Source organism: Macaca thibetana, chromosome 9, assembly GCF_024542745.1.
Source record: "Macaca thibetana thibetana isolate TM-01 chromosome 9, ASM2454274v1, whole genome shotgun sequence".
In the NCBI taxonomy this organism is placed as follows: domain Eukaryota; kingdom Metazoa; phylum Chordata; class Mammalia; order Primates; family Cercopithecidae; genus Macaca; species Macaca thibetana.
The window spans coordinates 20,133,077-20,147,720 of NC_065586.1; the positions used below are offsets into that span (position 1 = coordinate 20,133,077).

Consider the following 14,644-nt stretch of genomic DNA (forward strand, 5'->3'; position numbering starts at 1 on the left):
AAAGTCCCTGATGTTGTTATGCTTTATAAATACATACATATTAGGGCCACTCTAGATTCTAGAAAACTAGAGGAAAGATTGAGCTCTTACTTTGGAAAACCTGCACCTTCTGGAGATTAGATAATGTGATCCCAGTTTTCTATTTGAAACCCATCTCTAAAGCAAAGTTCTTGTATTCTGCAGACAACTATTCTTATGGACATTGGATTATGATTTCAGCTACAAGTAGCATCAAGATCTTTTATCAGAAGAAAACACACTCCACCTTCTTGCATACTCTAATGATGTAAAACTTCATAAGTGATCCTACAGTATTGTCTCTGTAATAGATTATGAATAGATTCATCTATCTTTCCCAGAGTAGTGTATAATAAATAGTTCAGGCATGAAAATTCTGAAAATTTTCAGCTCAAGAATGTTGATTTTAGGAGAAATGTGTTTAGAAATGGTCTTGTCCACTTCATGCCTGAGGCCAACTAGGAGTAAGCATGCCTGTATGAGAAATAAGATATATTTTACTAGTTTATAATTTGAAATAAGGATAATTATAATTAACATTTTAAATTTTATGACCATTTTTCAGTTAAACTTTTTCAGTATTTCTAAAGAAAATTATTTTCCCATATCTTATAGCTCCATACTACCAGTTACCTATTTTGTCATAATAAAACATGCTATTCGCTATAATCACTGCTGTTTATCATCTCATTTAAAATACTGGTGCTTCTTTTTAAAGCGTCTTCCCATTTCTTTGATGCCGGAGGATCATTTTTTATACTTTTGCATAATGTGGCAAGAAAATTTACTAAATGCACAGTTGACTTTTCCATTAAGATAACACACCCTGATAAATACCCTAAGGCTACAAGGATCATATAACTCACCAGATAATTTGATGTAGTATTTGTCCAAAAATCCTAAGATATTTTTTAAAAAAAAGATTTTTAAAAAAAATCTTAAGATTTAATTTTACAGAGCTTTATTTTTACATATAGAACATAGTTAAGCAAACTACAGTAAGTGAGTTAAAAATATGACCTACTTCCTGGTTTTATAAAGTTTTATTGGCACACAGTCACACCCAATCTGTTTACACATTTATCTGTATCTGTTTTCAAGCTACAATGGTGACTAGTTGGGACAGAAACAACATAGCCTGCAAATCCTACAATATTTACTATCTGGTCCTTTACAAAAAAAGTTTGCAGGCCCCTGGCCTAGAAACTGATTTCTAATAGAGTCTTAAGATTCTATGTAGTTTCTTTGCTAAATTCTTCATAGAAGTTTCATTTCACTGGTGGAATGAAACATGTTTAATTGCTGAGTAAGACAAGCACTTCATTTTTAATCCTTATGTGTTGCTTATGTATGTATTTTAACATTTACTCTATTTTCTACATAGGAATATATTACCCTTGCAAAATAATTCCTATTTCTGAAATTCTTTCTACAAAACTGACATAAGTTAGAGATACGATGAGATTTATACTTTTATCTCTTGAATCGATACATGCCACAAGCTGGGAGAATATTGTTTGTTTTCTAGGCTACCTTATTTAATGGAATTCTCTTAGTATGTTTCCTGGGGGCTTTGAAATCAACACACCCTTGAAATTGAGTGGAAATTAGTATAATTAATTTGAAGTACTTTATAGCTCTCTATTAATTTGTTTTGGAATCAGACAATGGTGAGAAGAGAATAACTTGGACATAAAAACATTAAAAACCTACTGTAGTTAGGAGTTCACATTTTGTTGAAATCAATTATGTGAGAAATATTTACAAAACCATGTAATTTCTGTACATTTTGAATAAAGATTTGGCCCATATGTGAGAGCAAGTTCGATGTTCTCTCATAATATTCTATGATATTGATTCCCAAATATGATGATAAAGGACTTTATATTATAAAACACATTTCACATTAATATGGTACATAGAATTAATTCCTAAACATTTTCCAAATCCTGTCTATGAAGTGAAAACCTCATTTACTCATTTTTCTATGATAGTCAGATTTGGTGCATGCATACTATGTACCAAAGTTATTATTAGGTATAAAGGTATAATTAGGTATTAAACCAGCTAACACTTACTTAATCTTTACTAGACAAATACTGAACTTTTAATCCTTACATAACTTCCTCCACCTCATCTTACAGATGAGGAAACAGGCTTAGAAAGGAAAAATAACTTAGAGTACAACATTTCAGTTAGACAGAAGGAATAAGTTTCTTGAGATGTATTGCACAATGCAATGAGTATAGCATATTGTATCTTTTGTATATTTGTATAATTTCGCTGTACCTATCTATTACATATTGTATATAATGACTACATTGTATATATAGTGTAGTGTATGTTTCAAAATTGCTTACAGGGTAAATTTCAAATGTTCTCATCACAAAAAGATCAGTATCTGAGATAATGGCTATATTAATTAACTTATTTAATCATTTCACATTGCATACATATATCATAATATCACACTGTACCTCATAAATATATACAATTATAATTTGTCAACATGCAGTGCGATCATTCAAAAAAAAAGGAAAAGGAAAATAACTTGTTTAAGATCACACACCTTTTGTGCCCAAGCCAAAATACTAACTCAAACAATTGGTTTCCAAAGCCTCACTTTTAATCATGTTCTCCTGAAAGCTTTGTAAGATAAATTTGAAAGCAACCAATTGTATTATGATAGTGGACATTTGCACTTGGTGTTGGTGGTCTCTGAGCAAGGGTTGCTGAATCTGCTTCTTGGAGGAGATTCGGGTTGAGTTGGATTGGGTTTGCCAGTTGGGTAGGCCAGCCATATGTAATAGTGTGTTCAAAGGCAGAGTCATGAAAGAGCAGCATAGCACCTTCAGGGAAGGGAAAACAATTTGCTGTGCTTAGAGCAAAAGGAGGGTATGAATGGGTTGTAGAGCATGGGCTACAGGAGTGAGCAAGAGGCCTGAATATATTGTAGAGGAGGTCATTGTGGGAAGAATCCCTTGAAGGTGTTTATTTACAATAAAAATTGCTGGGTTCCAATTACCAGAGAATCTTATTCAGTTACACCTATGAATTTGCATTTGGACAGGCATCCCAGGTAATTCCATTGTGGGACAGCCTCTTTGTGAATCACCATTAAAAATGTTGGAAAACAATGTGCTGGATAGTGATATGGTTAATGTCATTGTGCTTTAAAACACACACACACACACACACACACACACACACAGAGCACACAGCAGCTCTGTGGGGCAGGAAGGTGTTCTCAAAAGTGATTTTGGTTTACTTAGAATTCAGAAATAATGTAAAGGTGGCTTTTCCTGGTGGTTTATACAATTCTCTCTCACACACACATTCTTGTGCTTATAATTGCTTTTGGATGCTATTTAGATTACTGGCCTCTAAAAAATGCTAAAATGCCAGGATCCAGTTTTATTCATTTTTAAGGCACTAAATGCTGCAAAAAAGTATGCGCTTTTCAAACCAAATTTCACTTGTTTTGTCATTCTCAGTCCTTTCCATTCTAGTCCTCAGTAAATTTCAATTAATAAGAAATTTTTGTCAATAAATAAATGATGAATTACTTAATTGATTTATATTTTCAGTAGAACCTAATTTCATGCAACATAACTGGGGGATTATTTAATAAATCAAGCAAACTGCATTTCTGCACTTTTCCCTGGGATTAATTTACTAATTTAAAGGACTAATTTTTCCAAGGTAAAATTTCAGTTGATATACAAATTTAAGATTTGACACTGTCTTATTAAAATATAACGTAAAAGTTCGTACGTCCCATTGACTTTGGAAACGTTTGAAACAAAGTAAGTGAAAACAAACTGTGTTTTAGGAACCATCTGTTCCATTGAATTACTTGTGGTTATGGTCAGGTGGCTCCCAAGAAAATTTTTTTTTCTGAAGAAAATTGATACATCCCCATCTTCCAAAACAGAATGTCAGTACATTCTTCAATGTTTAAACAAACTTGAAAGGAAAATATAGGAGGGACCACTCATCTAATTCATCTGTAATTAAATAGACACCATACGTCAAAATCTCATTGGGTAACCAGAGATGGCCTTGACCAACTGGGGATTCTCAAATTTAGGATGCCAAATCCCACACTAATGTTTACTCCACACTTAAGCATGTTCAACACAGATGGTAGGCATAAAATAGCTTAACTTCAATGGCCCATGCCCTGAGAGAATGAGAGAGGCAGTCTTCTGTGTTGACAGGAGGGTTGTTTTCACATTCCACTTGAATTAAATTATGCTTGTTCATCCCGTGGTGCATAATCTCTGGCTAGGATTCTTAGAAAGAGCTATCATGTGGACTCACTGCAAAGCAAGTTAAAAATAATTAAAAAAAAGAAAGATTGCAAAGTAACGCTGTGAGCACTGTAAGAAAATATAAGGTCAAAGTTGAACAGTTTCCATTTATTTTGAAAAATATATGAGTATTTAGAGTAACATGATTAACATGGATTTTTACATATTATATGTAGATATATTGTATTAGTCCATTTTTCACCCTGCTGATAAAGACGTACCTTAGACTGGGTACTTTATAAAGAGAAAGACATTTAATGGACTCACAGTTTCCCATGGCTGGGGAGGCCTCACAATCATGGTGGAAGGCAAAAGGCACGTCTTACATGGCGCAGACAAGAGAGATTGAGAGCCAAGCAAAAGGGGAAACCCTGTATAAAACCATCAGATCTTGTGAGACTTATTCACCACCATGAGAACAGTATGGGGGAAACTGCCCCCCATGATTTGATTATCTCCCACTGGGTCCCTCCCACAACACAGGGAAATTATGGGAGCTACAATTCAAGATGAGATTTGTGTGGGGATGCAGCCAAAGTGTATCATGTGTGTTTATATGTTAACATTCAGAGGCAATGTATATCTTTAATTTCAATGAACTGGCAAAAGTAGCTTGAATTTCTCATATGAAAAAGATATTATGTATCAGATAAAGTAGATAATATGATCAATATAAGACCCTAGCTTTCAAACATTCTCAATTAAGTTTGATAATTAAGACATAAGTACATGAGATTTTTACATAAAGGAGGAAAAAAAATAAAGTAAGATGTATTCACAGCAATACAGTAGCCCCCCTTCTCCAAGACCTTTAGTGGATACCTGAAATCAAGGATAATACCAAACGCTATATATACTATGTTTTCTCCTGTATATACATAACTATGATAAAGTTTAACTTACAAATTAGACACCATGGAAATTAACAACTAGTAATGAAATACAACAATTATAACAATAGAGTGTAACAAAAGTTATATGAATGTGATCTTTTCCTCTCCCTCTTAAAATATGTTATTGTACTGTACTCACCTATTTTCAGACCATCGTTAACCATGGATAACTGAAACCTCCTGAAAGGAATGACTGTAGTAGCAATGCTTTGCCAGAATGTGCTCTGGATAGTAATTTCTGGGTCTTAGAAAATGATTGGGCTGTGTAAGAGTACGTAGGGAAGACAGAAAATTATTCCAGTCAAGGAAGACAGTATGAGTGAACACAGTCTAATTAACAGGATGCTTGCTAAATTAGATCTTTTAGGCCTGACCTATTTCTAGTGCAATTGGGTGTCCCCAAGAAGATACTCGGGTTCCATGATTCACTAGACAGACTCATAGAACTCAGAAAAGCTGTTATACTCAAGGTTGCCGCAGGAAAAGGAGATGAGTTAAAATCAGCAAAGGTGAAATGCACATAGGGCAGAATCTAGGAGAGACCAGTACAAGTTACCAGTTGTCTTCTCCCAGTGGAATTACACAGATAGTACTTAATTTCCCCAATGACAATGTGCGATAATACACAACAAGTATTGCTAGTCAAGAAAGCTCACCCAAGCTTGGTCTCCAGGGTTTTTATTAAAGGTCCATTCATCGGGATAGAATACCCTCGTGACTAATCTTATCTTCCAGTCTTCAGCTCTCCCAAGGGTCAAACTGTTACAGCATGGCCCAGGGTCCCAAGGAAATGAAGTCAGATATTCACAATAAATCAAATTGTCAGCGTAAACTATCTTCATGGCACAAGACCCAAGGTAGACACTCTTACTAGGCGGGATAGTCCAGGAGTTCAGAGGTTACTTCTCAAGAGCAGGTCAAGGGCCAGTTTTGTCTTTGGAACATACAGGGTCTGAAAACCCCACAACTGCCAAGTTAACATTTTACTGCACAAAAGAGAAAGAGTTTGTGTGATGGTGGGTCTTCAATGAATGAGTGAAATGAACAAATGAATGAACCTGCAATCATGAAATACAATATTTGCACCAAAAAAAAGTCTGTATTTATTTGTTTTAATGATGAGAAAAAAAGTACAAGGTAAAAGAAAATCCACTTCATAGAATAGCAATTGGTCTTACCTTTGTGCAGGGATCTAGGTATTCCGTGCAGTGCAGTTTGCTTTAACAGTGATTTGGTTGTCATGTGTGATCCTAACAGTGACACTCTAAGGAGTGAGCGATTACTTAGCAACCCTCTAAATGTTTCACTGCTTCTCTAGTTGCAAGTTCTATAGAAGAGTTAATGTTCTGCTAAACTGAAAATGTGAGAATGAACTACCTACTAATCTTTTTCTCTTAATTTCTGTCCACCACCCTGCACCCTATCCTTCCTTTTCTGAACTGCAATGTGGTCTTCTTTGAAGATGTTCCAGTGGATTTGATCGTCATCGGCAGGACTGGGTGGACAGTGGATGCCCTGAAGAGGTACACATGCTTTATTATGACAGAATCCTGGACCAAGCTGTCTTATATATGTGTTTGTAACTGTTAATAATTTTTATTCAAAATTCATGCCCTAAAACTTAATGAAAGGAGAAGAATCCTTCTATAAGCCCAATGTCTGCACATATTAGGGGTTCAATAACTGCTGGCTATTTTTGTTAAATTAGATACCATTTTCATTACATTGTAGCAACTTGCTACAACCCGTAATATATGCAGACATTGGGCTTAACTATTGTTATGTATTATCTCATTTCATTCTCATATTCATTCTATGAAGAACAGTGCCTGCACTGTCACTACCCTCATATTACCAAGGAGAGAAAGGGGAGGAGTGAGGAGAGCTTGTGGGGAAGGGTGGAGTGCAGGTTCTTGGAGAGTCAGGTAAGTGGCTAGGGAATAGTAGAGCCAGGATTGGAATCTGTATGAGCAAAGAGCAGTTCTCTTAAATGCTTGCTATTTCTCTAGGAAGTACAAATCCATTGTTTCTCTTTGTAACTCAAACAGCAAGACCAGTGGTATTGTGGAGGGTGGAAGACTGCAGCAAATTGGTGTGCTGTAATAAATGAGAAATTGTAAAACATTAGTTGGCATAGAGAAATGGTATAATGTTAACTCTGAAGGAAACATGATGGAGACGAGAGTGCAGTGAAGTCATTTAAGCAATTGGATAACAGGAACAGTTTTAACCCGTTTAAAAACTTTGCAGTGAATTGCATTTATGCTATCATTGCAAGATCATAGAAAGTTATCCTGTAAAGTTTATGAAGAAAAGTTTTTACTTCTTCTGACTTCATTAAGTTTTGCGGTATGAGTTTTGAATTAAAACTGCTAACAATTACAAAAGTTTTTTATTTAGCAAAACAAGTCATGCTGAAATGCTGTTTTAAAAACTATTCGTTCAATGGTTACTTAGAGGCTTTTTAAATTCATTTTTGGGGAGCATGTCTCATAAAGATCTTGAGCAGTACATTTTAAAAAAAATTCTTGAACTTTAAATGCAGTATTGCCAGTGTAGCTTTAATCAACCTTTTGAAATTTCATTTAGAGAATGACAGCAGTGTGTACTCATCCATCTCACCTCATTTCTCTAATAACATAGTTCAAAAGAATATTGACAAAGCCATAGTTGTGTTTTGAGACAATCATTGCTTTCATATAATCAGTTATCTCAATATAAAATGTTAAAAATGAATATCTGTATATGTGTAAAGATTGAGAATATAATTCAGACATATATATTTTTCTCCCAAATTTGGTTTATCTTTTCATTTTGTCTATGATTTTATGTCACTAACTTTATCAATTTAATCTGTCAAACGTATCAATCTTTTATTTTTATGATGAGTTTTATATGCCTGTGCATTTTGTTTTAAAAGAATTTTCCTACCAAATTTCATCTAGGTGTTATTTTTGTATATTTTTTCTGAATGTTTCAAAGCTTTGTCTTACACATCAAAATCTATTCCATTTGGAATTGGTTTTTATGTGTTATATAAGATAGAGATTCAGTTTTATGGGTTTTTTTTTTCCTGATGGATAGCCAAATTTCAAGCACTATTTGTTAATTAATCCTTTCTTTTGGCAATATCTTGCAAAGCCACTTGTGTTACGTATATTTTCTGGGCTCTCCTCTTCTGAAGCTCTGTCAATAGCTCGATCAGTGTCCCACTGAATTAATTAGTATTGCCTTGTAAGAAATCTCACTATATACAGGACAAATCTCCTTACTTTTTCTTCCTCACGAGTGTTTTGGGTATTTTAGGGCTTTTGTCCTTCATATAAATTTTAGACTCACCTTATCGAGATCTGTAATCCATCAGTCAATACATCTTATTAACATTTTATTGGAAATACACTAAATTATGAATTATATCACATTTCCTAATTATGGAAGCTTTTAAAATTTACCTTTTTTACTATTGACTTCTAAACTAATTAAGTCATCATCAGAGAACATGTTATGATCTTTAAAGCTGATTGGAAATTTTTCATGAACTAGTACATGGGCATTTTGTACAAAGGGTCTATGTGTGTTCAAGAAAAATGTGTGTTTTCTTATTGGCTGGGTGTCAAGCTTGATAAATGTGCTGTTCAGCTATACTTCTCCATGCTCTTTATTTTCACCTTCTGACTTCTTTGAAAGCTTGACGTTTTCATCTTTTCCTCATATTTTTAAACATCCATTATATATAATCTGTTTCCTTATTACTCTGTGCTGTATTTGGGACAATTTCTTCGATATATTTACCGGTTTATTAAGTCTCCCTTCATCTTGTTTAATATTCTATGTAAACTACTCACTGAAGTAGAAATTCCAACAAATACATTTCTCATATCTAAAATTTAAATTTGACATTTATTACATCTGCCAAGCATTTTATAGTTTCATTTGAACAGTTCATTTCTCAATTTTATCTTTTATGATTTTAAAGATTCCATGTATGATTTTTATATATTCCATATTGGATGATCCCATTATCTAAAGTTTTGGTGATCTAAATGGTATGGTCATTGTTTCTGCTGAGTCTTTGTCAGACAGCTATTTTTTTTTTCTTTTTTAGTGTATATTTGTCTGATCCTATTCTAAGATCTAAATAGGTAATGTTTTCCACCAAAGAGGATTTGATGATGGGATCCTTAGGATTTTCGGGTTACCATAAGTCTCTGCCCTAATATGAGGAGGAGAAGTTCAGATTTATCTCCCCTGTCTACTGCTGTTGCAAGGCTTGTTCTCTTTAGAGCGATATTGATTTTGTTTTTTTTTCCTCAGGGCAAATTTTGCTTTTTTACTTCCCTTAATGTATACAGCTCCTACTATCTTTATAGCACATCGCTTTTGCTTTGTTTTATTATTTTTTTTTTTTAGTGGGGAGGGGAATAAACAATGGAAAGGCACTGTTGGGATATTCTTTACTTCCTGCAAATCCTAATGCTTTAAAATTCAAGTTTTATTCAGAATTTATTTGTTTTGTAGTAGGAGGGCTATTTAGTTCCTTAGTCTGCAATTACTGGCTAAAAGTAATCTGAGTCCTGGATTTTACTTAAACATTAGGGTATTTACTGAACATGGGATCCTGTTTACTGAATACTAGGTCCTGTTCATTGACAATAGAAACACAAGGAGAGAATAATATCTGGCAAGTTCCATTCTATACTTCTTGAGTTTGAGATGTATGTGACATTCACATGCGTACACCTGGTCAATAGATGACTTTTTGGGCCTGAAATCTGGAAGAGGAATGTGGACTGGAAATACAGATTTTTGAATAATCAACATAAAGATGTTCATTGCAGTCATGGGTGTAGAGAAGATTGCAAAAGATAATGCATAGAATGAAGTGGCAGATCAAGAATGATCCATAAATAAGAACCACCCCAACACTTAAGGAATGGACATAAATAAAAGGAAATCGAGATGGAGTTGTGAGGGAGGTGTCAGAACATTGGGAAGAGTGTGTGTCACAGAAACCCAAGACAAGGGAGTGGACATCTCCACCATAGACTGATGAGGTGTCAGGAGGACACCATGGAAGATGTTGGGTATTTAGCTAAGAAGCTATTTAGAAACATTGGTATGAGACATTTCAACTCAGTTGGATTTGTAAGAGGAAGATTGTTATAAATGGGGAAGCTGGGAGTCTGAGAAGACCAAGGCAGACTGATCTCTCTGCAAATATGACTGTCTATGAATGGAGGGAAAGCAGTATAATATCAGGATACATTGGGGGAGAACAGGGAGGACTGGGTTTGCAAAATAAGATTAGATATACTTGCGTACCTTTAAGTGCTGCTTGTAAGGAGCCAGCAGAGAATTCGAGGTGGCAAATATTGTAGAGAAAGGACTATGATCACATAAGCAAATTCACAATACCTGTGAAGGTGGGCTGAGTTGAGCTAGGACATAGGTTGAAAGAAAGGCTATAAGGAACGGTCCCCATCCATTATCAAAGAAGGAAAGAATAGATCAGCCCAGAGTCAAGTAAGTATGTTGATTCATGAAGAAATTTAAAGAAATCTTGCTGATCATGTCTCTTTATCAAGGAAATGAAAGGTGAGCCCAAGGAATAAAACTGGGAGCATCATGATGGGATTGCAGTTTTAGGTCAAGTGGAGAGAGTTTGAAATTCATACTGAGCATAATGGGAGAGGTAATTAGCAAGACACAGCAGGTCTGTTGTGCCAAGCGGTATGCACAGCCCTGCTGAGGATGCAGGAGATGAGTTTGTGGAGCCCCCATGGCGGGTCTGTGTGACTATTCTCCAGCTGTGCCTGGCTTTGGAGCAGACAGGGAACAGGCAGATCTTTTACTATACTGGGGATCTTCTTTAAAGGTGTTGTAGAAAAAAACTGAAAAAAAAAAAAAAAAAAACAAATAGAGCAAGGTGCTTGAAGCTGTTGAAATGAGAGGTTGAAATAATGGGGGAAAAAGAAACGGAAAAAAACCAGAATCATTTTGCTAGGCTTTCTAAGTAGTCAAAGAATAAGAAGAATTGGAGTTCACAAGTACAGGGATAGACTGAAAAAGGATAACTGAGCTTATGATTTCAGATCTCAAACATTTTCCACTACAGATATGGTCCAGGGTGTGGGGATGACAACTAAAGTGGTATCTGAAAGGAAATAATTAGATTAATGGGGCTCAGAGGTGCAGGAACTGGAATTTGGGGAATTAAATGAGGCCCAGGAACTGGAATTTGGGGAATTGAATGAGAACCTAGTATGTTTGGACTTGAAGTGGAGAATAAACCTGTTTTACATCCTAGTAATGAAAAGGAGGCTGTCTCAGGAAGTCTTCATTCACAAGGGGAAAGGTGCCTAGTGCTCCACTAATGATGAGAGAAGTTTAAGAATGATATCTATTTAACAATAATTTTTAAATGTGGGGTGAGAACCACTCATGTCCAGAATAGTTATTTTCTACTTAAGGCCCACCCGAGAGAGGGAGTCCATAGAGGCACAAAAGGTGGATAGAAACACCAACTTCTAAGCTATAAAAATTTGGATGTTGGAGGTTGTTAGCAGTGCAGGTTGTGGGATTTATTTTCACAAATTAAAAATTAAAAATTCAGTATGTCCCATTTCCTGATGTTTTCAAAATAACTCTGCTAGGAAGAAGATAGGCTGAGTGATTACATGAGTTCTGTTCAATCCTTTTCTTATGTGGCTTTGAATATTTCATAAAGCAAAACAAAATCTTAAACATTCATTCAACTTGTGACAGATGATTTTTGAAACAATGAAGTAGTATGGGGAAGTTAGCAAATATTTCGGATTTAGCATTTTTGGTTTGATGTGGAAGGAATGCACTTTTTCTCCACAAACCTGAGTATGTTTTAAACCTTATCTTTATGCACATGTTTTTCTTCTGGTATAAATTTTCCCTTTTGACAGTGTGTCTTTCATAAATATACCAATGTAAAATTTAGGGCAAGGTAAACAGTAATATGAAAGCTTAACAGCAGTAAACGATGAAACCTAAATATCTAAAGAGGGAAATTGCTTGTTACATCCATCCTTTTTTCTTTCCTATTTTATAAACTTCATAAATTAGCAAAATCATTAATATAGCCTTGTGCAAAAGTAATGTATTCCTTGTCTTGATGTGAGAGGCTTTTGTGCCTTACAGCCCAGCTTCTTTGATGTAAGTTCTAAAAATAGATTTGCGGTCATTCAATTTGTTTTCCTTTTCATTTCTCTTACTAGTCAAAAGAGAAGATGTGTGAGAACACAGAACCAGTGGAAACTTCTTCTCGAACCACCACAACCGTAGGAGCGACAACCACCCAGTTCAGGGTCCTGACTACCACCAGAAGAGCAGTGACCTCTCAGTTTCCCACCAGCCTCCCTACAGAAGGTACCCAAGAGATAGTTTACTTGTTTCTTTTTTTTTTTCTTTCCCGAAGGAAGAAAAAACCACTGTGTTGACATGTACTGCAATAGCTCCTACTCTCTAGATCTCTCTAAAGTTTTTCTTTGGCAAACTGGATTTTTAAGGGACATCCAAAGGGGAAAAAGACAAACTTATTGTGAACTAAAAGTAAATGCTGGGATACTTTTAATGCACTGCGCCTTTTTTTTAAGACATAGCTTTTACCACGGATTCTGGCTTCTTGTCCTCTCCTTCCTAGAAAAGAAATACAGACTTCTTCCTATCTGGCTAAATTTTGTAGTAAGCAAATCCAACTTCACGATCACAGGTTAGAAAGGCAAAATGCATATAAAATGCCCGTTGATTCTGGATTCTAAACAATAGATAATTCTATTCATGTATAATTCTAATGTTTTCCAGAATGCAGTCAATAAAATATATTGGTCTATAACCTACACAGAAACACTGTATGTGTCATAGAAATTGTCCTTGAAAACAACTATTTCATCTTCTAGGGAAGGCAGAAATACTAGAGAGTGTTAATGCTTGGGCACAGCTCAGGAGGAAGAAAGTGTATTACCCAACATACGATCATTTTCTATTCTGAATGATACCACCAGGAGGGAGTGGGCAGACACATAAGACTGGCCACGAATCAGGTTTGAGGGCGATAAATGGGTCTTACTTGTTTATTATTATAAGCCTCACTTTCTTTGGCTTGAATTAAAAATTAAATTAAATTAAATTAAATATGGAACTTTTTCTTTTAATTGGAATTTAATTTGATATTATAAGGTGAACTAGAATAAAGTGAGGTGGAGAGCAGCCACTAAGTGCATTTTACTTAGAACATTATCTTTTAATCCACATTATTTTGGATTATTATATTAAAGCCCATGAAAATATTCCTATACTTGAAACCCTACCCTTTAGAGTGAACTATAACCAGTAAAATAAAAAAGCATATCCTACATTTTGTTCAGTCAGGATAAGATCTCTTTATATAGAATTTTGGTCATCTTTTCTAGCAATGGATAAACATTTAACTTTTGGATTTAAATTTGTAAATATTGACAAATCTTAACTATCACAATTAATTTGGATTTTCCTTGATCTTGATTTTTAAAAATGAATAAATAAGATCATAACTATAGGTTCTAATGACAATAAGTAATTTTAGAGGATTAAAAATAGTTGTATTTTAAGTTTTAATTATAACTGTTTACTTCTCTTGTAGAACTTAAGAATCATTCAAGATGTTACCAAAATCTTGACATTGCAATCTCTGTAGGAAATTTTAGAACTACATCATGTAAAGCAAGGACTTCCTCTCATTTTACTAGAAATTACCTCAATAAATTATCAAAATCCAGTCATGTTCCAATCAAAGCAGTTAGTAGACAATTACTAGTCATGAGATTTATGCTCCTTTGAAATCTTTTTCTGTTATAATAACTTTGAATTTCTCTTCCAGATGATACCAAGATAGCACTACATCTAAAAGATAATGGAGGTAGGAATTGACACTTTTCTTTCATAAACGTTTTTAAAATATGAATTCATTTCATTTATCTTAATATAAGAAAGGCCATATGGACTTCTAAATAAAAGGTGAGGTTGTGTTTTATTCTCTGTTGGTATTTAACATGGGAAGGAGTCAGTGGGTTGGCTTCAAAGTGAAATGAAATCCTCATCTTTGTGTTTGTCTATAAAACTATGTGACACCGATTCCCAATGATAAAGTGGAAAATTCAACTACACATCTTGCTATTCTTTGTTGGTCTAGTCCTTGCTGCATTATAGTGGTGTGTAGTTATCTGCACAGCTACAGGTATTGGGTTCAATTGTGTTTCACTAAATTGTCTGCTTCTTCAGCACCTTCTATGCATAAAATTAGAAATAGAGCAAGTATGAAAATATATTGTCCTAGGTCTTTTTATCAGCTCTATGAAGTAAAGAACAAAACTTAGATATTTGAAAGAATACCTCGTTGGTAACATACTTAAA

At 34.6% G+C, this 14,644-nt stretch overlaps 2 protein-coding genes across 2 annotated transcripts in view; both read left to right on the top strand.

Annotated features, from left to right (window-relative positions):
* Positions 1–14,644, top strand: part of PLXDC2 (plexin domain containing 2) — a 468,121-nt gene that overhangs the window by 386,815 nt on the left and 66,662 nt on the right. The window contains exons 11-13 of the mRNA XM_050804055.1: positions 6,687–6,747; positions 12,472–12,622; positions 14,112–14,150. Coding sequence (XP_050660012.1) covers positions 6,687–6,747; positions 12,472–12,622; positions 14,112–14,150 — 251 coding nt within the window. The remainder of the gene's footprint in view (positions 1–6,686; positions 6,748–12,471; positions 12,623–14,111; positions 14,151–14,644) is intronic.
* The window catches only part of LOC126962727 (60S ribosomal protein L12-like), a 990,727-nt gene that overhangs the window by 94,988 nt on the left and 881,095 nt on the right, over positions 1–14,644 (top strand). The window lies entirely within an intron of this gene.